Consider the following 28000-nt stretch of genomic DNA (forward strand, 5'->3'; position numbering starts at 1 on the left):
TCGACGGTCCAGAGCGGCTTCTGCGATTAGTCGACGGATCTTCTTGCCGTGGCTATTGAACGTTGCGATTCAATTTGCATTTATATTGTATTAATTCAAAAGAACGCCGGCTGCGCGATAAAGGGGAAGAAGGAATAGACGGTGGATGATCGACCATAAAAGCGATAAAAATAGTAACGAACGCAGCGACACCAGCAGGAGCTTGCAGTTTATCTCTGTGTGCCTCCAATTTTCTAAATTACATTGCGGAAAATGAGAGAAGCTTACATAGAAGACATCTATCTTTTCTATCCTATGAAATTGCATCTTTCCTTCTCATCCTGCATTTTGGAAAAACAAAAGTGTCGATATCTTAAATTGCAGTAATTTGAAATTCAGTAATTCCAAATTTGAAGCTTCGTGCAATTTACGACTCAAAAGTTGATAAATACGATTTTACGATAACTTTAAATAATTTTATTATTAATAAAATACCAAATGATTCCATAAATAATAACAGAATTTTATAAATAATTTAAATTATTAATAGAAATAATCTCTATTTTGTACTTACAATAGTTTTGAGTTATTGCCTTTTCTCTTCTCTCTCTTTTTTTTCTCATTTTGCAGATTTTTTTTTTATTTCATGTAATTCGAGTTTTATCTGAGCTCTCGTTCCGCGGTTCTCTATTCAAATAAAACCATAGAGACTACTGTATTTCTAGTACCACCGCGTTTGCGCGTAACGTATGGCTCACATTGCACCATTTCGGGAAAATACGAGAACATACGGTTCCAGCGAAGAACGGCGACGACGAGCGCAATATAATTCTCATCAGGGACCATCGCGTGCGGCCGGTGCATCGTAAACCGCACACACCGCGGAATCGTAATCAAATTGAAAGTCCGGTCAGGGCGCCGCATCGAGACGAGACTAGACGAAACGAGATGAGAAGTACTGTCCTGCGAATTACGACATGTCATGTCGAAAAAACAAAATCTTGAAAATAAATGGAGGTGCCTGTTCAATATCCGAGATACACGCGTACGTTTAATCTTCAAGTTAACGCATAAAAAGCAACTGTTATCATTAATTTGTTGAAACCTACTTAAAATTTTCTTTCCAAAAATAAAACCTTAAAATAAGCAAAATTTATTGACCTATTTTTATTTAAGAGAAAAGAGAGGGATAGAGAAAATTTGATACTATTAGAACTAATTTTAAATTAAAAGAATGATTTAAGATAAAACCAAACAATCAAATATGTCGAAATTAATTATAAAAATCAATTTTAATTTTATTCTAATATCTTTATATACAAAGCTACGTACATTTTATATAAAGCGTATTTAAGAAAAAAACCTATTTAATAAAGATAAAATATTCAAAAGATACTTCACATGACCTTTAATATTCTTTGATGCAAGATTTAACACTTTTCACAACCAGCGTATGCGAAATTTTTCATCCTCCAAGCGCAATCTCTCACCTATCCATTATTTCACGTGACTGTCTATTCTCTCTCTAACGCATCGAACTTCGTCATTCGACTAGTCACTTAAAGAGTAACTTATCGGGTTATTCTCTCTCCGTGGCGCGTCTTTGCTCGCCTCATTACGCCGTATTGTTGGGATCATTATCGATACAACGCGGTCCTTTAGAGCCACTCCTGCTGTCGGATCTCGGAACCCTCAGTTGATGACGTCGGGTATCATACATCACGTCATTTTTACTCGGTTACGCGCGACTTCCCCCGTTTTATCACAGGTGGCTTAAGCATTTGTCAAAACTGGCCGGGAATCAAAGCGAATGCGCGCCTTGCAAGATTCTCGAGAGAAGAACACGCCTTTAGCTATTTAATAAAACGTCGATAACAGTCGCACGTAGAAAGAGAGAATATTTCACTTCATTTCTCTCTGTTTTCCATGTTTCATAATGTTTTAAAAGATTGATTAGTGATCTTAATTAATTAACAGCTAGTTGACAATCTTAGTTGGGTTTAACCCTCCAGCATCATTTTGTGCCTGTTAAAGAACACTCGACATCACGTTTCCTCAAAATTCCTATTCAAATTTCAATATGTAAAAAATAAATACAATACAGTTCAATTTTTATTATGATAAAAATTTATTATTAAAGGTTAAATTTAACAAGATAAAATCATAAAAGATATATGCTGTTCTCCTCAATGGCAGAGCGTAAACTATAATCGAAAATTTCGGGGTGTTGCTGGAGAGTGAAGAATAGCTTTTAAAAATTGGATTTTTATAGAAGTGTTTTCGTTTAATATTTTTACTTATGATACGTATATATCAATAAATATGTTATTTATTTGCAACGACATATACAATATACTCGTATCAAAAACTGATTGAAAGCTTAGAATAAATAAGCGATTTGATAAATGTCAAAATAAATTCCGATCAATCAAAGTTTAAAGTGATAAATCAGCGATTATTCTGGGCAATAAATAAAGATCGATCGACCATGAATACAAAACAATGATAAACAGAAATTCACTGGGGATATGAATCCGACAACGGACTGCTACGTAAACATGTCCGTAATTAATTATGTTTTCAATCAGATATCGAATGGATAACATATGATGATTTTCAACTGCAGGGTTATGCCGCCCTTAACGTATCATATTTCTTCGAGATACGACGCGGAAGAGTTCGAGCGGGTCAGTTCGAGAGTGCCGAGTATACACGTCTTTCGCGTAGACTCGCGGCTCATGGTGTGACTAAGATTAAAATGTATGCCTCTCGAACACGTGGAGAGTCGACTAGTGGCGAGGTCGAGGCCTGCCCCATAAATCATCCTCCCCTGAAAATTTCAAGTAGCGCTCTCGGCTCAGCCTCCGAGAGAGGCGGATCAACTGCCGCCGTTGCAACTCGTTCTATTACGGGTGTCGCCAAAAAAAGTACGCGCCAGTGGCAGCTGGAACTGGTTCGGCGGGAAACTCTCAAGCGAACTCTTTCTCAGGGGAAACTTCATTCAAGATACCTTCCCCCTCCTGCTTTCGCGGATGTGTAAATTTTCTGAATTAAGCGCTTTGGCGAGCTGCATCTCGGGAAGAAAGGAAATTGTAAAATCTATTCGCTATATCTTGAAAATCCACTTTATTTTTCCAATCCGCTTTCACCTTTGGATTAATTTGCGTTTCACTTCTTAACGTCCTTCACCATTTAGTACTAAATAATCTACAATTTTGTTAATTTTCCGCCAAGTAAATAAAATGTAAATAATAAAAAATATTACCTTACACGTCATTGATAAACAGAGATATATCCTTCAATGAATATATATTCGAAAACAATTTTTTTCTTTATACAAATTTAAACAGGAAACATATAATTGTACAATTATTCTATGTTTAAATACAGTTACAATGTCAAAACTGAATAGTGTGTAGACTCAATTCAATTATTAAAGGGATCACTAATGAAAATTGAAGCACACAAAGAGATGACGTAAAAGTTTCTCCGAGCGAGAATTATATGCGGAATTCATTAGCGAGCGAGCTGAATCACGAAAGGGTTAATGCAAATCTCGCGAAACACCCTGTATAAAAGGGATATGTAAGGGATATGTATATGTACGGAACGTGTAGGTTCACAATGTACACACGTTAGGTGTGACGAATATGCGCGAATGACGGTTCGCGCAACGAGCACCGGTACGGTGTCTCTGTGTCTCTGTGTGTGCAAGTGTGCGCGCCTCTCGAGTGTCGAGGCGAGCTTTCCGTAAGCATTGACGGAGTGTGTACATCGCGCAAATAGGTCGCGGGTCAACGGCCATTCGAGGCTACATCCCGTTTATCATTACCGTATGATCTACAGCCGGGAAAAGGGAAGGCACTCGCTCTCTCACCCGCTCGGAGCTCGGAAGAGAGCAACGTGAGTCGTGCTCTTCGTCACGCTGCCAAGCGAATATGCGAGTGTCGACTTTGCGCGCGCCAATCTCTATGCATCTCGGAAAGACACACACGTTTATTAATCCATTCGTTCACCGTGATTTATTGTCAATTCTTTTTCAAAAAATTGAAAAAACGTAAATTGTCCAGACGGTGCGATAATTTTTTCAGACTGTTCCTCATAAAATGATAATATTAGTTTCGCAATTAGTCATCTAAATAAAAATATTAACTATTAATGCCGTAATAAATATGTAAAACCATATAATTTCTAACAACTCGGATAATAATTTGAAAAAAATCATCGATATAATGACGCATTGTCTAGAAAATTAATTAGTTTCTGTTTAGTTAATTGTACATATATCGGCTGTTTATCGAATACTTTCCTTTGATTGACATATTCAAAGATATCACATTTTATTTATTATTAACTGGAAATATAAAAGTTCGAAATTTTTATCACATTCCGTTATACATGTATAATATTTATAAAAAAAGTAATTTCCTTTATGATTGTTTTTTTATAAATAAACGTAAATTGTACAGACAAGATAAATTTAAATAATAATTTAATCCGATTTAGAGAGGCTGCTTTAAGTGATATCAAAATTATAATAAAAAATAAATAAAAGGAATTTAAAAGCTGATTTGAGCGAGCGAGAATGAGATGCGAATGCGAGCGAGTGCCGCGATCGAATGAATGAAACCATTCAGATAGCATATTTATGCGCTCACCGACGCAACAACCACGTCGAACGGTAGAGCCGGTCGGCACAGGCAACAATCCGGAAAGCAGATGGCACACCGGGTATAACGACGGATTATATATCGCTTGTTAGGGCACGTGATAATAATAAAGCGCGCAATCTCGCGCAATAAACGCTCGCGCGTGTCCGATAAAGGCCGTTCGCTGCAAATTGAGAGAAACGATCCCGAAATGACTTAATCGCACTTTAATAACTATGTGACTATAAACATTCACTATATAAATTAAAAATATCGACAAGCATCTGTTGTAAAGATTCTTTTTTTCTTTTTTTATAAAATCGCCGAGAAGTTTCTTGTACGTCCACAGCAAGTTTTCAATTTCCAATAAGTTACTTCGTAATTTATATAATTACGTTAAAAAATTATTAGTCCGTTAAAGTAAGCTTTAAAAGAAATTAAACGATGAACGTAATTTAATCATCTAATTGCACTTCTCTAAATATAATTTTCAGAACGCTGAAAATTATTTATATTTCAGCAATTTGAAAAAAAAAAGGGAAAAAGAGGAACCAATTTTGCATTTGTCAAAAGAGTCGTAGTAAATAAAAGTGACGCAAAAGATCTCGAATGTTCGACAACATCAATAGATAATGTTTATTACTTTTTCACTGGACTTTCATCTGCATCTGACTCGTATCGGCCTTCATGCTTCTCTCCTCGATTTTTTTAATCTTCGATCTCTTTGATGCATTGGCTTCTATTAACATTCCTTGCAATATTGCAATGGTGGCTTCTCTGGTCAATATCATGTAATAATTCCCGCGTTTTCGATTCGAAGCGCGGTGTACTGTCACGCCGCGGCCGTCGCGGTTTTCCGGCATACGGGATCTTCTCTTCAGGCCACCGCAAGCGTTTTGGTAAAATCGGAAAATTAATTTCATGTCGGGGCGTATCCCGCGGATTCCAGGCGGAAGCGAGGTAGACGTGGGCGGCGTGGCGGCGGAGAATCCACTCTGCGTGATGCAGGGCGACAAGCTCGCAGATTCTGAATAGATAATGCGAGAGCCGCACGATGAAGATCTCATCAGTTCCGCGTAATTACCTCCCACGCGAGATGCCGTCCACGAAAGATTGTTACATCTGCAGCGGATAGCTGTCTTACCTACGTAATTTTCACAGTCTAGACGTGCACGCGTGCGTACGTGTGCGTATGCCACTGCACGTGTGTACATATTCTTGCAACACACGCATGTACGGGCACGAACTCACGAGCGTGATTTCACGGAAACTTTGAGAGATTTCCGCCGTCCCGGTTGCTCGAGCCTCGAAGATATTCGTTCTGGCTAGTCGAGAGAGGTCAGAAGTAGACCAATTTCACTAACAAAGTAATCTGCTCTAAAGTCGGAAAGAACACTTGAAAACTTTTATCTATTGTTTAAATCACGAGAGCTTCACTTTAAATAAAAAATGCGTTGGTTAAAAATAATAGATTAAATTGATAAATATATATATATCTTTTCCATTATTGTATAACTAATAAAATAATATAAAACTGATTTATTTACTCAATGTATATGTTAATTTATAAAAGGACAAATAGCTAACAATAAGATATTTTTTTAATTGTATAATTCCAAATTCTATAATATAATAGATATACCATGTATACATACATAATTTTGTATAAATTTAATTCTATCAATTTGAGGCTTTCAGAATACCTTTCATATTTCACTGTCCGGTAATAACATTAATAGATATTGCAAGACATTCCGCAATGCTCCAATAAATAAAGAATTCGAATACATCAATGTGAATTCGCATTTCTCGAATTGATGCAATGCCAACACTTTAACGGTCTTGAAATTGCGCAATGATCTCTCACTGTTAGCGATAATCCCTCTTTTAGCGTCACCTGACACATTAGCCGACGTTTCTGATCTTCCTGCCCGGTCTTTATGTAGATTTTACGTTTTTTTCGATCACATTACACTGCGGCGTCGCGTAATCCATGCTTCCGTAAATGTAAGATGACTCTCTGCTTTCCACTTTGTACTTGTACTTGCATATACCGTACCGTTACCGACGAGTTTTAATCTGCTCGCACACATACAGAACGTCAACTCTAATCTTCTCGCTTCTTAAGTAGCTGGGAATCAGAAGTTATCCAACGACAAGTATATGGATGGATTTTGTTACCGGAACAGTTCGCGTAACTCTGCACCGTAGCTGCGCGCCGTCCATAAGTCGTTTAGTCCATAATAAATTTAATCTTTCATCGAACTATTCTCTTTAATTTTATGTAGAACTTTTTATCCTCCACCGATAATATAAAATTTAACTCTTCCGTCAATAAACGTAGGAATCTTCGAGAAACATTACAATTTTTTATTGCTCCAGATTATATACATAAAAATTCTGGTATATTTGTTGAAACTTTAACATCGAGTTTTTGCCATCATAGAAATTGGATTGTATTTTACTTATTTTTTACAGAATTAAATTTTACAGAATTAAATTTTATTTATCACAATTCCGAATAAAAATATTGGTGGTGTTTTTGAAGATCCTAAGTGTTAGCGGCGGGTTAAAATAAGGAGGGTTTAGAAACAAATTAAATAAAAGTCAAAGAGAAATAGATCTGCCACATGAAACGAGTTTTCGTGCTATAGCTTGAAAGTCGATCAGCGAGCAATGGGTAAAAACGCGAAAGAAGAAACATCCAATTCCTTCCTCTTTGAAGTCCGAGATAATGCAAGAATCCAGAGACTAAGGGCGCAAACGCTGGAATTAGCTGGATAGAGCGAGATAACGACTTTAACGCTCACGAGGCGTGTAAATTCCCGGTCCAAGCTTCGTAATACGCGGCGGCGCGCGACGCGAACTATGTCGCCGACGTAAATTTCCTTCTTCGCGTAAGCGTAACCTAATTTCTTCTTGTGCCCTACGACGCCCCAATTCCGCTGCGCGCTTAATGAAAATTCGCGGTCTCTAAGGAGAGATATCCAGCCGACGGCAGGGCAAAAAGACATACGTAGGGTCACCTGGGACTTTGCACCCGCGATAAATGACGCTCCACGCGATCATTCGAATCTAGAGATCGCGAATTCACAGCAAGAACTCCATTGTTTTTTTGCTGGCGTTTCAACGTAATTAATGCCGAGTGCTTTCGTAGTTGGGTAAGTTTCTTACTACGGTTGTTATACGCTTCGACACGCCGCGCCTGTTAATTATAACGATTATTTCTCGATTATTTCTTGCCATCGCGTTGGTATTTTCGAGAATACATATAATAGAGATATGTATTTTCGCTTAGTATTAAACTGAATTAAAGATAAAAAAATTAGTTATTTTATAATCTTAATGATTTAATGACATTTAGAAGATTCTAAAACTAATAAAATTTCGAAAAGTGTAGAATTTTATTTACTTTCCAAGATTTCCGAGTTCAAAGAATTCTTAATTATTTAAATTTCTTTTGTTACAAAAGTGAATTAAAAATGAGTTTTAATTGGAGATCAAAATGTAAAATGGTTTAGAACTAAACCACTTCTATAAGTAAATATATTGAAAAAAAAATTGGAGTACATATCTTTTAAAAGATAAAGAAAACAACGTTTTAAACAATATAATTTCTAAATAGGAATTCAATAATTAACATATTAATATATTAGGTGTTGGAATTAATTCGTAGCGTTTTTTAATGAAAGAATGTTATTTATTTCACATGAGCATTAAAAAATACATTAATGAAAGTACTTCCCATCACTTGTAAAACGCTACGAATTAATTCCAACACCTAATAAAAAATTAGATATTTTCTTACTAAATTATCATTAGAAAAACATTCAAAGAAAACATAAAATCACGACTAGATTTGATTTGTACAGCCCAATAAATCATGTTGAGAGGTACTTATTCGCGCAGGGTTTATACAGAGAGAAGGTTGGCGAGATGCTCCGAAATTAACGATGTGGCGGCACGAATAGAAACGTCCTGCGCGCGCGGCGTTGTTTGTTAAGTAGAGCTTATCTCACACTGTAGTCCTTTATACCCCTTCTCTCCTGTTAACCCTTTCGACGGCCACTCCGGGACGATGAGGCTAGAGCTCTATTACCATTACTCAAGTTTTTACCAGTACACTACGTATACACCAAATGACCCACTTGTGCCAAGTTTAATCCGAGATCCATCACACACAGCCGGAATTTCCGAGATACTTCATGTATACCAAGAAATTTCGGCAAGCCGATGGCTCTTGAATTGTCGGTCGTTCAAGTATCGCTTGCGAGCTATCGGATATTGGAATATTGGAATTTTAGAGAAGCCGAAATCCATCGTGCTTCTTTTTTGCAATTTTTTGCGGCTGTATAGCTTCGATACGATGTACGATATATAAAGAAATATTGTAGGTACAAGAGATTTTCTCTCGAATAGGCAAAAAAAAAATCTGTTAAAAAATTTTGCTTCTCACTCTTTTTTTATTACATTATATTATAATTTGATTGTAATTATTTGATAATTATTTCACATTTCCGACTTACTCTACCTCAGCATATCTTATACCACTCTATGTATATCCATAATTTTCTTATATCTTTTTAAATTTCTATTTATTTAGACAAAAATTCTCTGCAACTTTTTTTGACCAATAATCTTTAATTAAAAAAAAAAAATAAATAGATTTCAAATTATATAGGAAAGTTATCATGAAGTAAATATTCAATTTCTTTGAATACAGCGGATGGAGTATTTATCGTCCGATCGAACAACTTGTAACAATTGTTTTTATTTGTAACTATACAGATATTACATAAAGTAAAAAGAAAAAGAAGAGACAAGGAAAAAAACGTGGAGAAAAAAACTCCATGTCGCGCGAGATGCAGCATTATGCCTCTCCATAACCGAGCGAGCGATATCATCGCCATCATTTGTCTCCGCCGGCCGAGCGGGCGGATGAGATTTCACTTCGACTCGTTTCGCTATTCCACCTGCGTCACGAAACTTTCATGTTTATGAAACGGCTAGGGGAGCTCAGAAAATAACGTAAATCCCGGCGTTCGCGCAACGAGCCGGTGTTACCGGAGTAGAATGCAAATCTTCCGATATGCCGTCGCGCGAAGAGCACACATACAGCCCGGATGGACTATTTAAAAACACATACGGTTGAAATACAGTTTCGCTCACAGAATATTTTTGTCGATGACTCAATACGATAACGACCGCGATCTCATTTTTGAGACAAAAAAATATTTTTTGCCATTTCGATTACTCTATTATTCTATATCTCAAAGATAAAATAACGTTTTCTTGTATACAAATTTAATGAAAAATTCCTATTTATCATTCTATGTAGTATTAATATATTAGGACCTGTGAAAAACGTAATCGCGATGAGACTAAAATTCTTCGTAATATAATTATAAACCTTAAAAAATTATCTATTCTACTTAATTAATATACACGTGTTGGACAAAAATCTTTCTAGAGAGACTCCAAAAAAATCATTTAGATAACAGAAAATTAAAAAAGCTTTAAAACTGTATCAATCGTAGATAACATCAACAATTGACATATCCCTGTTTATTATACACATCTAGGATTCGGATAGTTATTCGTGCAGCATGTTACCCACGTGACCGCTTCCGGATGCCATTAATAAATAAGGCCAGCCGATAAATGGCGAAAGAAGATGACGAGAGAAGGGTGCACCGAGCGTGATAAATCGTAGAGGAACCGCTCCTCCCCGTCCGTGCTGAATAGGATTCCCATGATTTATCGCGACAAGATATCAACGAGGATAAAGAGCTCTCGCGGCGCTCGAGAGCGCTACGAATCGATCCGCCGCTATACGACGCCATTTGTTACGGGCAATGAGGAACCTAAGGCGCCGTTTGTATCGCCGACATGAAGGGCGCGTCCTCGCATCAGGGCTGCATATGGGGGTTACGGATGCGAGCTATATACTTTTTATGGTGCACATCGATATTTCCGAGCGATAGTCGAATATAAGAACAGAACAAGAAAGATCGGTAATTTCAAAAGAATATAAGAATGATAACACCGTAATAAAAACGAGAGAGCATTTTATTTTCGCGGGGCATTCTCATTTGTCCGACGGAACAATCGACGAGGAATCCGAGCCACATCTTTAAAGAGAAGAGTTAATATCCCATTTCTCACCTAGCGTAAGGAATCGTTCGGCGAGTCCTTACGAGCGCGGTTGGGAGAGATTTACACGGAAGTAGAGCAACACTCGAGGAGGTCTTACGCTTTCGCGTCACGTGCTGAAAAATGACGAGGAGGAGTGGAGCACAACTCGCGCGGTTGTTTCGCGCGTTATTGCCCTCGGCACTTCGAATACCTTCGTCTTCGCGTTATTAGCGCCCGCTCCGAGATACTTATTATATCATTACAACTGTAACGAGATGTTAAGAGACGTTACCGACAACGCGCGCGCGTTCACTAGCGTTTATTACATAACGGAGGCAACCAGTCGCTAATAGCCGGCCAAGATTGAAACGCCAAGTTGTAAAATGATACCATGCAGCTCGTACACGTGTCATACTTCGAGAGAGAAGTGGATAAACATCGTAATTGGGAAACGGAAGCTCATAATGATTTTATGGAGACTTTATGTAATTCGAAGGTAGTCTAAGAGTCACGAGAAAATGAATTTAATTTGTAATTTGCGACAATACAAATAATGAAGATAATTCGATAACTGTCTCCTCTATTCTAATTCCTTAATTCTATTCTGAATAAAATATTCCCTCGATGTATGGTACCTTAATGCTCTTAAATAAACGGTATATCCGTTAAGTAATATCCTTGCATGCGCAGTGCATTCACATTATCGACACTTTCAGAAATTGGAATGGTTCGGAGATCGACATAGGCGGAAAATAAAATTGTCGTCGCAATTCTGCGAGAACTCGCGGCTCTCTCCGTAATTTCTGTTTCGACCCCAGGGAACTGACAGCAAACTTCGTCGTTGCTAAAGTCGTAAAAAAAAAAGCTGTAAACAGAAATGTAAGAGAGGAGGAAACGGGAGTGAACCTCGTACGATCGTAATACACGCGATGGGGACGTAATCCGCGAGTCGAACGCGTCAACGTGCGTTTTCCATTCGAGACAGGAGAACGAGCTCTTCCGCGGCGACGAAAATAAAAGAAAAAAAGGAAGGAATACTCCTCATCGTTACTCGCCCTTGCGCGCCCCGATGAAAATGATGAATACGTGAGTTCTATGCAATTTACAGTGGAGGAGTAGAAGGAGAGGATACCGGAAAATCAGACGACACGGTGAAGAAGAGTACCGAGGAGGGTGTATAAAGTCAGCCACGAAGAAAGGAGAAAACGAAACGGTCGTAACAATATCTTTATATTATGTGCACGGCTGAACGTTTTCCCGAGGTTTGCTTTTAGAGACGGGCGACAGCAACGAGGAGAGAAAAAGAAAGATAAGAAAAAGAGAAAGGAAGAAAAGAAACAACGGGATTGAAATGTATCTTGATCTTGCGAGTGAATTTACATAATTGTTTCGACTACGCTGTCTTTTTCCCCAGACAGAATCACCGTCGACTGCGGAGGCGGACCCCCCGATATTGGATTTCGCGGCGTAACAGCGGAGACATAAAGGATCGGAGGACGACTCGTAAAAGAGCGCATCGCAGAAGGCTCTTCGCTGTTTCTACCACGATCGATTTTCCTTCAGAGGTGGATTATGGTCGTGTGCGATTGTTGGAATTATGGCCAGCTTTCTTATCGATTGTCGCCGACTCACTTTCCTTGCTACAGATGCTTCCGATCTCTGCCACCGTTCTCATAACAGGCGTCAAAACATTTATTATTTATTTTTAAGCAATTCTATCAATTAAGCACTTTTTAAGCATTTCTAGTTAATTAAGGAAAAAATTCCAAAAATTATTCTAGTTATTAGAAACTTATTTTTTTAATTTTTTTTAGCTTGTACAAAATGTAGCCGTAATAACAAATGATTACATGCTCTGCATTCGTATAAAGTTTCAAATTCTCTTGAATTTACGGGTCGATAAGCGTGCTCCTTGTTAGTTGGAGAAATCAGTTATTGCCCAGAAGCAAATTATCTCGATTGCTTGTGTCTCTGTAATTTGTGCTCTTTGAACTCTCGACAGCGAAAAACAATTCCTTGTTATTTCGTTGCGCCGCGTTGCGTTTCCCAATTCGATTTTCTAGCAGTGATTTGTCTTGTTAGCCGAACTTGAATAATTGTCCGAACTTGAATAAGGTTTTTCCGATTTTTCCTACGGCGGATGTATCTTCTCTTAATTTACAAGAAATTTCAGTAGCAGAACAAACTGATACAAATAATCATGTAAAGTAAATATCTCTTTATATAAATTTTTATATATTTTCATATCTTTTTCATATAAAGTTTTTACATAAATGTCGAATTTCACGTATCAAATTTCTATAAATTTAATAAATATATTAATTTTCAATTTTTAACTGCGTTAATATAAAATCTATATTACAAAATATCTCGCGTTTTAGAGAAGTTTTAATAATGTAGACGCAATTTTCCGAAAATTCCGCGATTAAATAAGAGATGCGTGAAATTGCGAGGAAAAATTTTCGCGCAATTACCCGTTCTATAATTAAAGATGATTTATTTCCGAGTAAAATCTATATGTAACGAAGAGAGCTTCCATTAATCCTGACATTACGTAGAATCATCAGAAATAAATTCAATACTGCATAGTAGCGAAGAGCGAGCGTCCGATAGGCGACGATAGGCAATTCCTGAAATGAGCTTTTCATGTCGCGCGCGGACTGTAACGTATTAACTGTCATATACGCGACGATAAACGCGCGACGCGCATTAATAATTGCGACGGAAGGAGTGTATCAGAAAATCAGAAGGAACTACTAGATGTGCTCATCGCGTCGGATGAAACCTAACCAGCTCGACGACCTGGTTGTCGAGAATACCGGGTGCTAAACGGAAACTGGAACGTGGACTGTGAGAGGAAAATCATGCCGGCGGCGAAGACGGCAACAGTGGCGACGGTTATTCTCAAATATTGGAATAACGTATCGGAGATACGGCGGAAGCGGTATCCTCGTCCCTTTCATTACGGGCACGCAGCCGTTACGTCCTCATCCACGAGGACGTAAGCCTCAATTTTTCCCCGTATAGAGAATGTGAATGAAACTAGCGGGCTCGTCGCCCGTTATTATCGTGCGATATTGAATTTCGATAAGTTCGATCCACCGCGAAAACAGTCGCGCGCGCGTCTGCGTCCCGCATCGCATCATATCGCACGTGAATTGCATCGGGAAACGTGGTTACGTTGTGCATATATACTCATTTGCCGTTGTTAACGTTCGCTCACTCTGGCCGGAAGCAAACATTTTCCCGATCGGTGGAGTTATTATATTTTCCGATCGGATATACGAGACAATTTATTTCCCCGACTAATTATAAATTAATCTCTGTTATTAGATCGAGATTAACACGAGTTTGCCTATCCGCCAAGTTTGACGCAGACACTTTCCCACGAGGAATTAATTTATGATCCATTAAATAGTCGCGCATGAGTCTGTTCTCCTTGGCAATAATGAATCCGCATAATGAATTCCATTATTACTCGAAGATGGTGGAACGAAACGACCACGTTTAACATAGGTACTATGCGTTTAAATGGATTAAAATGAATTTGAATAACCCTTAATTTTATAGTCTCGGAATCACCGAGACTTCAATTTTAATGTTGTTCTCGCGTAAAAACTAACCGTTAAAAATTTTCAATAACCACCAGTCTATTTCTTCCTTAGTATTAATTATATAATGTGAATCGACTGTGATCCTCGCTTCTGCAACGTCAGAAGCGTTCGGCAATTAGGTACCTCCGAGAAATTAATTTGCATTCATTCAAATGTTACGAATTCGTTCTATCGAAATAATGAATTTACTGAATAAATTACATTACAGAAAACGACGAAATTAAATAACGTAGTTTAGCATTAAAGCGGTTCAATTAGATTTAAATAATTTTCAAATTAAATACCAAATCCAGTTATCTCGAATGAAGATATCTTGGATAATAAATAATCCCAGTTGAACATTATTATTATCCTCTTGAATTCTTAATCAATATTTTATTTAGGATTAGAATTATGTGGTTGGTTTATTATTTAAGTCGACTATTTATATAATTCTTATTTCTATTATCGTTATACTTCGCAATTTATAAGATTTCGAATTATTGTTATATAAAATGATTCTATAATCAATCTTAATGTATTCTTTCTATCTGAAGAGAATTATTAAATTTATTAAATTAAATTAAATTATTATTTAAATTTTCTTTTAAAACATTTAAATCGAACATTTAAATAGGTAATCTTTTGTGCGATGCCAAATCTGTTAGTTGTATAATATAGATGTTACCGTACCGTAGAAGGGTATTGTAATGCGGTGCCATTTCCGGACTTAAAGCATCACGAGCGGTAAGAATAGCATGCTGAAGCGCATCTTTCATCCGAAAACGCGCGTATCTTTTATGCCCCGGAGCAGAAGGAAGTCTTCTTTGTTAACCAAATTTTCACTCCCAACCTGATTTTGTAGTCGACGCGTTGTTAGTCGGCGTGTCACTTACAAACTGGCATTATAAATCCCGAAAAGGAGAGAGGCGGGGAAAAAGGGGCTGTGTACGGCCGAATTACCATCTGGGATTTATAACTTCTCCGGCGGACCTTTCAAAAATAGGGCCATATTTCGAAGATAAACGTGACTTATGAGCCCTACGACCCATATTTGCGCGGGCATTATACCAGCAGCCCCCGAGCAGCTAGTTGCGGTAGTTTGTCGAAAATAGTCCGTCCCTCTCGAGCCATTTTGAACGTTCGCTGACGACGCAACAATATAAGTGAGAGCGCGAGATAAAAAAAGCGAGTGAATAGCGTTCCATTTTCGATATACTTCGAAAGAATCACTATCATCACTTAAACAATTTTTTTCCTATATCCAAGGAAATGATATTAAAATATATATTAAGAAAATATATATTAAGAATTATACATTTTTCTTCATATTTCAATATCAAGAGTTCCTGTTTTATCACATTCATTTTTTATACTTATTTGTACATAACTTACAATTAGAATTTATTTTTTTAAGTTTATATAGTTAAGCTAATCTATATAGTTGGCGTGTGCGAGAGATAATTTTACTTGAGAAATGAAAATTATATGAATTATTCACGATGCGCGGATACTGTTTTCTCAATGTAACAGACTTGTTAACGAAAGCATATTATTAAAACAGCATTCTGAATTACAGTTTCGGACGAGCGTCGTGCATTAATTTCACGCGGAAATGATTACTGCATCACATGATGCCTCCCCGCCTCCTCAATAAAAAAGTTCTCAATTCAACATTGAGCCAGTCCGATTTAATTATTACTTTGTACCACAGAAATGATTATCACGTAATTAAGGCATTCGTTAACGCAGATGCCGACAAAGTGACAAGCGAGTTCGATAATCACTAAAGGAGATAATTATTGAAGCTGTAACTTATGAATGGTAGAATTATATAATGAACACGAACACATGAACAATTTGTTAAAATTTTATATAAAAATGTAACTGAGATTGTTCTGATACATTAATTAGTTAATTTCTGCTTCTATTCTTCAATTGTAATTTCAACATTTAAGAAATTTCTTTCTATCAGCATATAATAGTTTCTTACAAAATGCAATGTTTTTTCTCGAGTTCTTTCACGAATTCTTTTCCCAAAGCGCTATTATTTACACTTCTTCTTCATGCTTCACGCTAAACTTCAGTTACAATGAGAATTTCAGATATTCTTTCGGATTTTCCTCAATTTAATTCACAGACGCGTGCCGCCGGAAAATGACTTCTCTCCGAAGCATCGATCCGTCGCGTCGCTGGATTGTGCATAGGCAGTGCGAGATTTTGTCAGGTCGAAGGTCGTCGAGTGGAAAATCGAGGAAACTTTCGGGCGACGAAGCTGTAGGAAGTTTCAGCAAACTGCATCTGCATCCACCAAGCGGACTTGCTAAAGAAAAGTATTGCGCGGAAGAGAAATTTACATATTATAATGCGAACCCGGGGATTTACATGAGATAATAAATATGATAACGGCGTATCGGAAAATTTCACATGCCGCATTATTTTGCGAACGCTTTTTAAAATATGGCCCTATTCAAAGCATAGATTTCTGCACACCGTAAAATTTTTCAACCAAATTTTTCAACGTGCGCTATTCAACGCGCCATCACGACGATTATGATCGAATTTCTCATCACTTCGATCATGCCGGAAACTAATTCTCTACTGATTTCAAATTCGCTATTGTTATTCGTTGTATGGACGGTACGACACAAAAGCCGAAAATAATTTCGTGATTACTACGAACATCCCGTCGAGGAACAAAGGATTAATTCTCGATTCTTGAGTGCCTATGCACGTCGCGTATCGGCCTTCCGGTTTTTTTTCCACGTGTAGGCTAGATAACTCGCGATGTTTTTTCTTGCTTTACGTCCCAGTACGAGTTCCAGTGTCCACGACGTGACTGGACAACGAAACGGCTCTCCTCGTTGTCTCTGCGAGAATCGCTGTTCGAGAAACAAGCACTCTCTCTCCCCCTTTAGGACTACGATCTACTATCTACAGATCGTATGCTGTATCGGCATCCGATCGAAAAAAAGCGATACGAGGAAATCCCAATTGTACTGGGTGTGCTGATTAAACGGTTGAACAAAAGTGTGCGAGCATACGTCGGTCGGTATCAAGAAATGCATCGTTAGAAAATTTAACAATTTTAGAAAAAATGCAAGTTTAGTTAGATAATTCGAAACTTCAGCGATTTCAAATTATGGAAACTATCAAAATGTAAGCTTTCAATAATAAGAAATATATAATCTCTAATTCATCTTTGCTGTTTTATTACCTTCGACTTTTATTGCACTTAATTCATATCAGAACATTTTCTAAGACAGATTTTAATTATTATATATATTTTAATAAATAAATATAGCATCAAGATATCTTTTTACGATATTGTTTCATGCATAAAATAGAAATCATATAGGTACAGAATGTTCTCATTATATGCCGCATTTTGAATCAAAAATGTGCCTGCAATAAATCACGATTGTTTAAGAGTTAATAAAGTCTCGAATTAAATGATTAAAGCAGGTAGGAATCATAAATATCACCCTTTCAGACGACCACCCTGTATACAAACTCCCCGCGGACTTCAGTACGAGTAGATACATCCGCGTGACGTCGCCGGGGGCGGTCTCGCTCTGCGAGATGTCGATGAATTATTTACTAGGAGTGCGTGGACATGACGCGTCGGATATATATCTACATTTCTAGATCTTGTCATCGAGACCGCCTACCGACAACATTGTGTAAGAAGGATAAAAAGAAAGGAAAAGATAATGGTCCAGGGCGCGTCGCATGTCCACCATCCGCGCCGACCGGAAAGTCTCTGCGGTCAAGACAATGTAAGTGATTCAACTACAACTTGAGTTATATAAGCATTTTATGCCTCCATTGAATCGCGCGACATGACAAAGGTTTGCGTAAAAATAAATTTGCGAAGCAAAAAGGTGAGGGAACATTAATACAACTGTGTGAAATATTATCCTCTGCAAATAAATTTCTAGTAATTTTAAGAAGGCGTCGTGAAAGAAAACGTAATTACAAAGTTAACATATTATAGAAAGTTGCTACGGTCATACAACGGTAACAGCTAAATGGTATCAATTTCCTATCACTTTAGTATCACCTGTAATTAATTTACGTAGTAATTAATTCATTAGTGACACTTCGAGCGTATAATTCACTCGCTCGCACAGAATTTAGCGAGGTTAATTTATGATTTCGCTAAAGCGGTAGTTCGACAACAAGCGTGAGAGAGGATCATAAATGTAGCTACGGATAATCGTCCGTGGTGGGACGTAAACTCATACCCCCCCCTCTCCCCCCCACTGTTATTTGTTCGTCGAATTATCGGGGAACGACGCGTAAAGCAGTTATATTCGTCGTCCGAATTCCCATTTCTGCCACGAGACTCGCGCTAACTCGCAAAGACGCCGGTGGTCGTTTCTCTAATTGAATTCCGGAGAAATTGTGACGTCCATTAAGCATGGCACGCGAGAGAACGCGAATGAACAACTTTTCACGGTGACGCCAACACAACGCGCGCTCACGCGACTTTTTCCACGTTAAATTACTTGGCACCCCCCCCTGAGTGGAGTTACGGAAACAAAGACAGAGAATATTGTCGAGGGACAAGTGTCCTTCTCCTTTGTTTTCTTTTAATTCACGTGTATATTTTCATTGAAGATTAACCATTAGGCCCCAGGTTTTTCATTTGTTTGTTAACTTGTTAAGCTTAACCTGGTAGTAATGTAAAAATTGTATTTTTCCGTCTATAATTAATCACTAAACTAATGGTTTTAAAGTTACCATTGCAAAATCATTAGTTTAGTAATTAATCATTAGTGACTAATTACAGAAAAACACAATTATTAAATTATTATCAAGTAAAGTTAAATCTAAATTTAAATAAATTAATCAGATAATGAAAAATCGGGCATACATAATAATTTCCTTTACTACATACGATAATAAGTCATTCGTGCGCCAGATTAATTTTCATCACTTTAACAAATACACAAAAATTATTAAGTGAGTCTTATTTTAACGTAGAAAGTATCTATAAGGTTGTGTATTTAAAAAGATTATATATAAATATTATAAATAATTATCCAATCCTAGTTTTTCGAAGAAAAATGTGTAGGAATGAATGAACCTAATCGAGTGTACTAAGGATTGAAAATCCACGATTCAGTAAAAAAAATTTCTCAGAAAATTCTTCTTTACGCGTTTAAAAGAGAACGTGGCGGTCTCAGAACGCGTATGTGTGTCCATCAGAAGACTTAAAATCCGAGTCATTTCGAAACAAAGTCGCCACGTCATTCGTATAAAGAAATCCAAACTTATATGAGAATCGGCGACGACTTTAGACTCGGGGCACGTCCGTGATCTCCAAGTGAGAAACGTCTGCCGCATTTACGTGTTCTCACGGCAAATCTCGAGGTTCGCGCGCGAACGAGGCGATCGTAAGAGCTGATAATTCGAACGGCGGAAACATGATTTTTCTCTGACCAACTTAATCCGCCGTTCAACTTGGCTAATCTTATTTATATGTAAAATACGCCGCTTAACACGTGTCTCCAGATCTTCAGGAGATACCGAATTATTCCAGTAGAGCAAGTAGTAAAATATATATATTTGTGGGACATTCAGAGGACATTACATAATCAACATTTAAATCTGACGAGATGTCGGAATATCTTATACACACAGCGAGAGAAATTTGGGGGCCGTTGGGATTCTTAACGCACGCGATGTATTCACGTCGAGCGATGTGATTCACAAGCGCGTCGGAATCTCGTGTATCTCGTCATTACACCTACCAGCCGCAGTGGAATAACCGGGCCAACAATTCCATTACGAGCGAGCACCGAGGACAGCGAAGTTACCTCCCTTGAGTGAGACGGACCGTTCCCCGTAATTAGATATTCGTAAATGACGCAGCGACCTCGGTCGACGTCGTATTGTCGAGATGAGCATTCTCCCGTGACGTTCATACAAACTGTCCCAGAAGCTGCTCGCAAACCTGATATTCTCATTCATTATTACTTGCCTATCACTAATTCAAGACCTCAATTATAGCTCATACCAATTTCGAAAACATTAAATTAAGTGTATCTTCAATCAAGAAACCGGAAAGGGTACACGGTGTTGCGAGAATAAATAAAATTTCTACATATCAAATATAAATTCACACGATTAAAAACACTAAAAAACTTCTAAATACATCAAATTAAATTCATCTTAATTACTTCTTTATCTTTTTTTACAAAATATTTATCAAACGATTATAGAAAAAGCTAAAAACGTCAGCTTTCATTAAAAAATTTATGCTTTTAAAATTAAATCTATCATGTTAGAAAATTTAGAATTTAAATTTTTCATTTGAAACATTTTCATCTGTAAATTTTTATCGGAGTATAGCGAAAGAATAAAAAAATTTAGAATACGGCGGGAAAAAGTTTGAGAACATTGGTAATAATTCTAGGTCTACCATAAATCAACGTTACAGCGATACGTATCGTACAATATTAGCGACGAACAATAAAAATGGCGTTTACAATTAAAGCAGCGAAAAAATCGGCTTGGAGGATATCTGAGAGGCAGGTTTACGGGTAACTCATCCCGGTACACGTTGCTAGTTTGTTCGTTCTTTTTTCATCGAAAGATCGCTTCTCATCGGTGCACCGGATGTAGACACGTGGAAAAAGGAAGATGAAGCGTAGAGGAAAATTTATTAACGATAAGAGATAACGTGACGTAAGAGAGTTGCTCCGGCTGCGCGGCTGTGATGCGGGAAAAAAGGTGAAAAAAAAAGATGAGCGGGGAAGATTTTTTTTTCGATAATGCCGGGACTGCAACGGATATCGCGTGCTGCAATTATTATAAATATCATGGGTCGAGTTGTATGTAACAGAAACGACTTTATCGCGAGAAAATTTAAATTACATTCGTTACCTACGCTGAAAATGTCAAATAAAATTTATTTTAGCTCGGAAAGGGGGAAAATTATTGAAACGGTAAAATCAGTCGGGAAATAATGGAAGAGAAATTATTGTAGATTGAGATTTTATATAATCCCTCTTAATATCTCTTTAGAAAGACGACAAGTCATCTGCACGAATTTAATAACAAGAATTAACGGACCCATCCACGACCGAAAGAAACCGAATGAGAGACGCATTAATAATGTCGCGCAAAGCTGTCATTAAATGTAAATTCGACGTTATCGTGCGAAATTACGACGGGTAACGACAAATTGAATTGCTCCCAGTCGAGTGACGTTTCCAGCAAAATTTTTACTTTCGTTATGTCTCGCCGCCGAGTAATTCTCTCTTGTCTGTCTTCATTCCGCGCCGTCCATTGTCGGTAATGACTGCGCGATAAATCGCGCGAAATATCTTGTCTCAAAGCAACAATGGACGGCGTTAATTACGGGCGATGAAAGAATAAAGGCATGTCGACGTTTAACGAAGCCCATGCAAGGATTTTTCACGCTGCTTGAAACGCACCGACTGGCAAGATGTCATTCTTAATAAATGAAAATACAATACGAAAGCGGGAAAGTGAAAGTGCAGAGAAATCAAATTACTGATAAAATAATGTAAATTAATCTATTTAATCCTTTCGCGACTGATTTTTTTTTTCAATGAATTACTGGCAGTGTAATAAAAGCATAAAGTACAATATAAAAATTTTATTACGGATTTACGAGAATTTCGGAATTCAATCGAACAAATCCAGCGTCTCAAGGGCTAAAAAGTGTTAAATTTAAATATTAATACACGACAGCTTTAAAACCGCAATTAAAAAAATCAATGGTATATCTCTATTTGCAGTCAGAAATATTCAGTGCTCGCATGATTACATTATATTTCATAGACAATCTCAAATAAAATAACCTCCATGATTCCACATAATGTTAAATTAAATACGTATTAACTCTCTCGTTCATTGTAATCGTCAGAAAATCCGACATTATTTAAATCCGATCGCGAAAGCGAATTAAAGGAAATAATGGCTTGCGAGACTGAAACACCGGCGATGACAAATCGAGCGTGTGCAACCGGCGAATAAATTCATTCATTCATTCATTGAATTCGCGACAAACGTCGATTTCCGGTCGCGCGGCGCAGCGCGAAGTGTTTCAAATAATGGTACGCGATAATGCCCTCGTTAATAATGCAGCGTTCCGATCGAAACGGATAAATGAACCTACGCCGGCCGCGCTTTGTTCTCATTACCGATAATACGCTGTGCGCGCTGCAAAAAAAGAAAGACTAATATAAATAATCCCGCACCAATCTTATGGGAAAATGTCTTTCTGCGGATTTGGCTAATTTTTGGTTAGTAGTTCTCTTCATTCTCAAATGTCTCAATGAGCATAACTTGATCCTATGAACCATTTCTGCGCTACAAGCATTGAAAGGTCCAGTAATCATGTAAAATCTGAACTCTTCAAGGCTTGTAACGGAAATGGCTTATAGGACCAAGTCGTTGTGTCCATTGAGATATTTGTTCAGAATGAAGAGAACTACTAGATATTCAAAAATTAGCCAAATCCGCAGAAAGACATTTTCCCATAAGATTGCGACGGTCATTTCTGTTCGAAGATAAAGTGACCACCCATCCGTTAGATTTAGGTGGCATTTTAATCTTCCAACGATTTTGTAGGATTTCCGTGCGAATAAACTCGCGCGATTTTACGATGCATATATGCAAACGTCATCGGCAATATCCCGCTCTCGAAAAATATCTATTTTATCCTGCGCATGATTATGCACACATATACGTATTTACATTGGCGATAGTGAGAATAATCTCGCGATATTCTAGTCGGTTATATAAATAATAAAAATAGAAAAAGAAAAAAAAATTTCAAAATAAAAATTTAATCAATTTCTTTGAAGGTTCATAATAACATGAAATTCTTACTGCAGATACCATCAATGCTGATTAAGCAATATAAGCAAGAGCAATGACTTTGGTTTTAAATAGAATGAACAAATATTCTTAACGAGTAATTTGCGTTGTTACGTAACGTAAAGTGATATTATGAATTAAGCATTGATTTTTTTATAAGCATGTAATTAATTATTTCATTAATTATTTATTAATTAATTTAGTATCACCAATATTAAAATTTCTTTTATTATATATTCGTCCCTTTATATGTATATTGTATGTAACATTAGGGCTATAAATATATAGATAATATATTGAAGTTGTTCAGAATCTGTTTCTTTATATCAATATTATAACAGCTGTGTTAGACTACAAATATTAGGATAATATTTAAATTATTTGTAATTATTCCCAAGTTATTCAAACGTACGTGTTTAACTATGTAGCATAACTACTAAAATGAATAGAAAATTATAAAGAATTCTATGTACTCGAACTTGTAACTGTATAAATAATACAAATTATTGGAATAATATATCATTAATTTACTGAATTAATAATATATTTACATATATTGTTATTACTAGAATTCGGGTTATATTTGTTATTATAATCTGCATGATTTATCTTGTAAAATCAATCATAAAATTTCTAAAAATAATCTTTAAATATACTAAAATTAATTAAAAACAATTAAATAAAAATAATTTATTGTGTTTATATTTGTTCAAAAATGAATATATGACAGTTGTCCACAAATAAAAAGAATACGTCAACAAATGGACGTATTCTTTTTAATAAAATGAGATTAAAAACCATGTTTTATTGTAATCGTTTTTTAATTTAATCCCTAATTAAGATAAATTGCACATTGCCATAAATGATTACGGCGACGAGTTCGCCGTATCCATATAACACACGCCGAAATATATAGCACGGCATAAATCAGGCGACCGAATTTACGATGAACCCGCCAGATGGTTCCCCATCGAGTAAATCGCGGTAACGCTATTACGCTATTTCTAGAGCGAGTTTCAATGGAAAAGCAGACATTTACGCTCGAATCAGCCCGCAGTGCTATTCTAAGGAATAATTTAATTAATAAGCACGCTCTCTTTCCCTCTTTCTCTTTCTCTCTATGACCTTTTTCCAACTGAGCATTGATTAAACGTCGCGCGAAAAAAAAGAATTTGATTACAAAAGTTTCGGACGGCTGGTTGACGTCCATGTAATGCCTGATAGATTTCAACTCAAACGTCGTCGTGAAACTCTATCGATTTCTGCAAGCTTTTTTTTACAGTAAAACATGGGTAGATCAAAAGGCTTTGACAAAAAATAAACGTGTCTGTCAGTATAAAAAAAATTTTAAAACCGTCTCGTAACATTCTCGTTTATCGAAAATTTACTATATTTCAAAATAAAGTCTTGATAAAACAATAAACTATTATTTAATATCAATTATAATGTGTGTAATCGTATTAATGCATATAATTGCTATCTAACATTGCTACATACATTACACATTTTAACTTGTACAAAACGAAATTCCTTATCGATTTTCGCAGTAAATTCTCTTGTAGTGATTAATCAAACGACTTTGACAAAAAATAAAGCCAATACAGAAAAAAATAGGAAGGAGCGTCATAACATCACGTTTTGATGAAAATATGTCATACGATAATGTAATTTCCGCCAAAGTTAAATTATTTGGGAATGCGTTTAGAATGCGCGATGTTTGATCATTGGTGGCATCAATCAACTTAGCGGTGTGATAATAGCTTTCGGTGAAATTCGGCCATAGCTAAATTATAATAGCTAAATGTTGTGTTACGTAACACCACACAACCATCAACTCCGAAATTGTAATAAACATAACGTACTCATTCCCGATATTTTGATACTTCCAGTATTAATGTATATACACACACATACACGAGCCATTTGTATAAACAGGCGCACGTAATTATGCTAATTTAACATATTCGCTGATATCGGCAGATAAATACTGCAGTTCGCAGTTTATCGCCTGCGGTCACGTGAATCACCATCGAAATGTAAACCAAACATAATGGATTGAGCTATTAGAATAAGAGCACTGTAAAATTATATTGCGATAGTTTCGCGGATTACGAACAAAGAGTAATGTATAATAACTGTGCGTTTGCCAACGTGGATGGATTCGCACACTTAACGTAACAATACGAATTAGCAAATCGAAATTTTGTCATAATTAATAATTCACGGTGTGCGGCGAACCCGGAAACGGGATAATCCACCGATTTAATTCTCCGATTTACATTACGCAAAATGGCGAATCCAAATATATCTCTAGGTTTATCGTGTTTTGTAACGTTCTTCAATGCTGAATAAATGTTGCTCTTCCAAATCTTATTATTGACCCCATGTAATAATATGGTAGATAGACACATAAATCACAGAAAACTTGCTCTTTCAAACTGTTTCACATTTATGTATTTAAGTAATAGTTATTAAGTAATAGTTATTATCAATTAATAGTTATTAATAGTTATAAGTAGTAGTTATTATCAATTGTTCTCTCTACCCTCCCTCTCTCTCTCGCTCTCTCTCTCTCTCTCTCTCTCTCCTCTCATTTTACTGTAATAATATTCATATTCACATTTTTAAAGAAAATATCGATTTGAAATAATATATCATTATTTATAAACAGTATTATTTATAAACGTAACGCGATGACGAACGGAAGCGAAAACCGCGGAAATTAACACTCTTCCGGCGAGCGTGAAAATACGCCGACGTTTTTAAAAGAGTGGCGACGCAGAGTGTTCGCCGCTCAGAGCGGATTTAATATTTACGCGACCACGATTTTTCGCAGGAGTGCATTTTATCGGTAGCGTTTTTCGCCTATAATCGTAACTATCGCTCAGTGTGTTTTGTTGGCGAGCTATTTGCTTAAACCGGAGGGGTTGATACGATATGAATATGTAACGAATCGCGGTCATTCTCATGCAGATACGGGGATGATGATGCCCCTATAAGTCCACGTAATTTAACGACGCGTGAATATTTGTTCGCGCAAATAAATAAATAAAAAAAGCACCATGTCAAAAACCACGTATCGACGATATGCACGTTTTCCATTTGCATGTTTTCGACTGTCAACAATTAGAGACGAACTTTATAACTCGATCTTTAATTAGACACATATTTGATATGCATTACGAACATTGTTTGTCTTAATTATCAAACATATGTTTAATTAAAGATTTTTGAATACATTTATACCTCACTTTATGCTTTACTTGATATTTTTATACCAGAATATTTTTATATTAGTTTTAAATTGCATCAGCAGTTACTCTATTTCCAATAAAAAACAAGGAGAATGAAAATTATATTTAATTTCATTGTAATCTAGCAAAATCATGTGAATAAAATGCAAATGCATTTAATATTTTCCAATTATTAACACAAATAAGTTTTTAAATGATATCATGTGAGATTGTTTCACATAAAAATGTGATTGAAAATTTAATTCTCAATATATATATATACTTCAATGAAATTTTATTAAAATTATTTTTCATTTAATCATTAAATATCTAAAGAAAATAAAATATTTATTCTGTTTATAAAAATAGAAATATTAATTGTCGATAATTTTTGTTAATATACAAAATTAATATTTCTATTTTTATAAACAGAATAAATATTTTTATTGTTCTTTAGATATTTAAATGAAAAATATTCCATTTCTATTTTTGTTGAGTTTTACACAGAACAAAAAATAAAGAATATATTGTATTTTTGGAAAAACTGTACAATTGAAATAACACGTTTATTACTTCACTCCTTTTGCTCGTGTCAATTAGGCGTGATTAAATATAGAAGATCGCGGTCGCATTGTAATCGTATTGAGATAAGTACGGGAATATAATCACGCGTTTCCGGAAGAAGGGAGCGCCACATCGCTTCCTAGTCATTAGTTTGATAAATCAGTATCGCTTAAAATAAACATCGTAGACGATGCGCTTCATTATGGGCCATTTCCGGAGACGTATCGACGAGCGCCAGTTACGATTCATTTGAGCGGATCTACCGGCAACGATCAACTTTTTCACGGAAGAACATCATCGCGTGCAGAATTACGGAAATCACAAAAAATCATTTTCTCGTCGCCCAATGAGCTACAAATTCTGTATACAAGAAGTCTGTATATAAATTCCCGTTCAAAGTTTCACTTACCCAGTAGCAAACAATACTAATGTGGCCATTGATGAACAAAACCTTACCTGTAAAGAACAGAAAAAGATAAATATTAATAAAATAAATATTAAAATATTTATACGATGATCACATAATATTAAATAACTGAACTTTTTTAATTTTTTAAATATACGATAGTCATTTTAGAAGTCAGAATATATATTTTTTTTCATATTCATAGGAAGAACGATGAAAAATTGGTTAAATCGCGCATGTAAAATAAGACATGTGTCGTATCGCGGAATAAAAGTGTCAACGCAGCAACCCGGTTTATATTTTCCAACCTGTAATAAAACTGATAGATCGCCGGCGACGAAACAAAGTTCGCTCGTAACATTGTAATTCCCAAACAACGGACGAGGAACACATAAAAGAAGGGAATTAATGAATTTACTTGGCTCGGCCTTGGAATGGAACGGCATGGTCGTCCTCTCGATGGGCGTTTATTCGTAAGCGTAATTAATGCAAACTGCTGTGTGGCGGAACTTTAAATATAAATGCCCGCGCAAACCGCTGCCCATGTTACGTTACGTTACTGCCGGAAGTGGCTTAAAAGCT

At 36.4% G+C, this 28000-nt stretch overlaps 3 protein-coding genes across 6 annotated transcripts in view; 1 reads left to right on the plus strand and 2 right to left on the minus strand.

Annotated features, from left to right (window-relative positions):
• The window catches only part of twin (CCR4-NOT transcription complex subunit 6-like twin), a 292189-nt gene that overhangs the window by 186205 nt on the left and 77984 nt on the right, over nucleotides 1-28000 (minus strand). The gene's annotated exons all lie outside the window — the stretch shown is intronic.
• Nucleotides 1-28000, plus strand: part of LOC147908613 (uncharacterized) — a 146553-nt gene that overhangs the window by 80289 nt on the left and 38264 nt on the right. The gene's annotated exons all lie outside the window — the stretch shown is intronic.
• The window catches only part of LOC147908614 (CCR4-NOT transcription complex subunit 6), a 361019-nt gene that overhangs the window by 23702 nt on the left and 309317 nt on the right, over nucleotides 1-28000 (minus strand). For 2 of the 4 annotated variants that reach the window (XM_087409728.1, XM_087409730.1), the window contains one exon: nucleotides 590-27468. The exons of the other annotated variants lie outside the window; for them this stretch is intronic. In XM_087409728.1, coding sequence (XP_087265854.1) covers nucleotides 27341-27468 — 128 coding nt within the window. In that variant the 3' untranslated portion in view covers nucleotides 590-27340. Of the gene's footprint in view, nucleotides 1-589; nucleotides 27469-28000 lie in introns of those variants that run through there. 4 annotated transcript variants of the gene reach the window in all.

This window comes from Acromyrmex echinatior, chromosome 9, assembly GCF_024713525.1.
Source record: "Acromyrmex echinatior isolate Ae372 chromosome 9, ASM2471352v2, whole genome shotgun sequence".
Taxonomy (NCBI): domain Eukaryota; kingdom Metazoa; phylum Arthropoda; class Insecta; order Hymenoptera; family Formicidae; genus Acromyrmex; species Acromyrmex echinatior.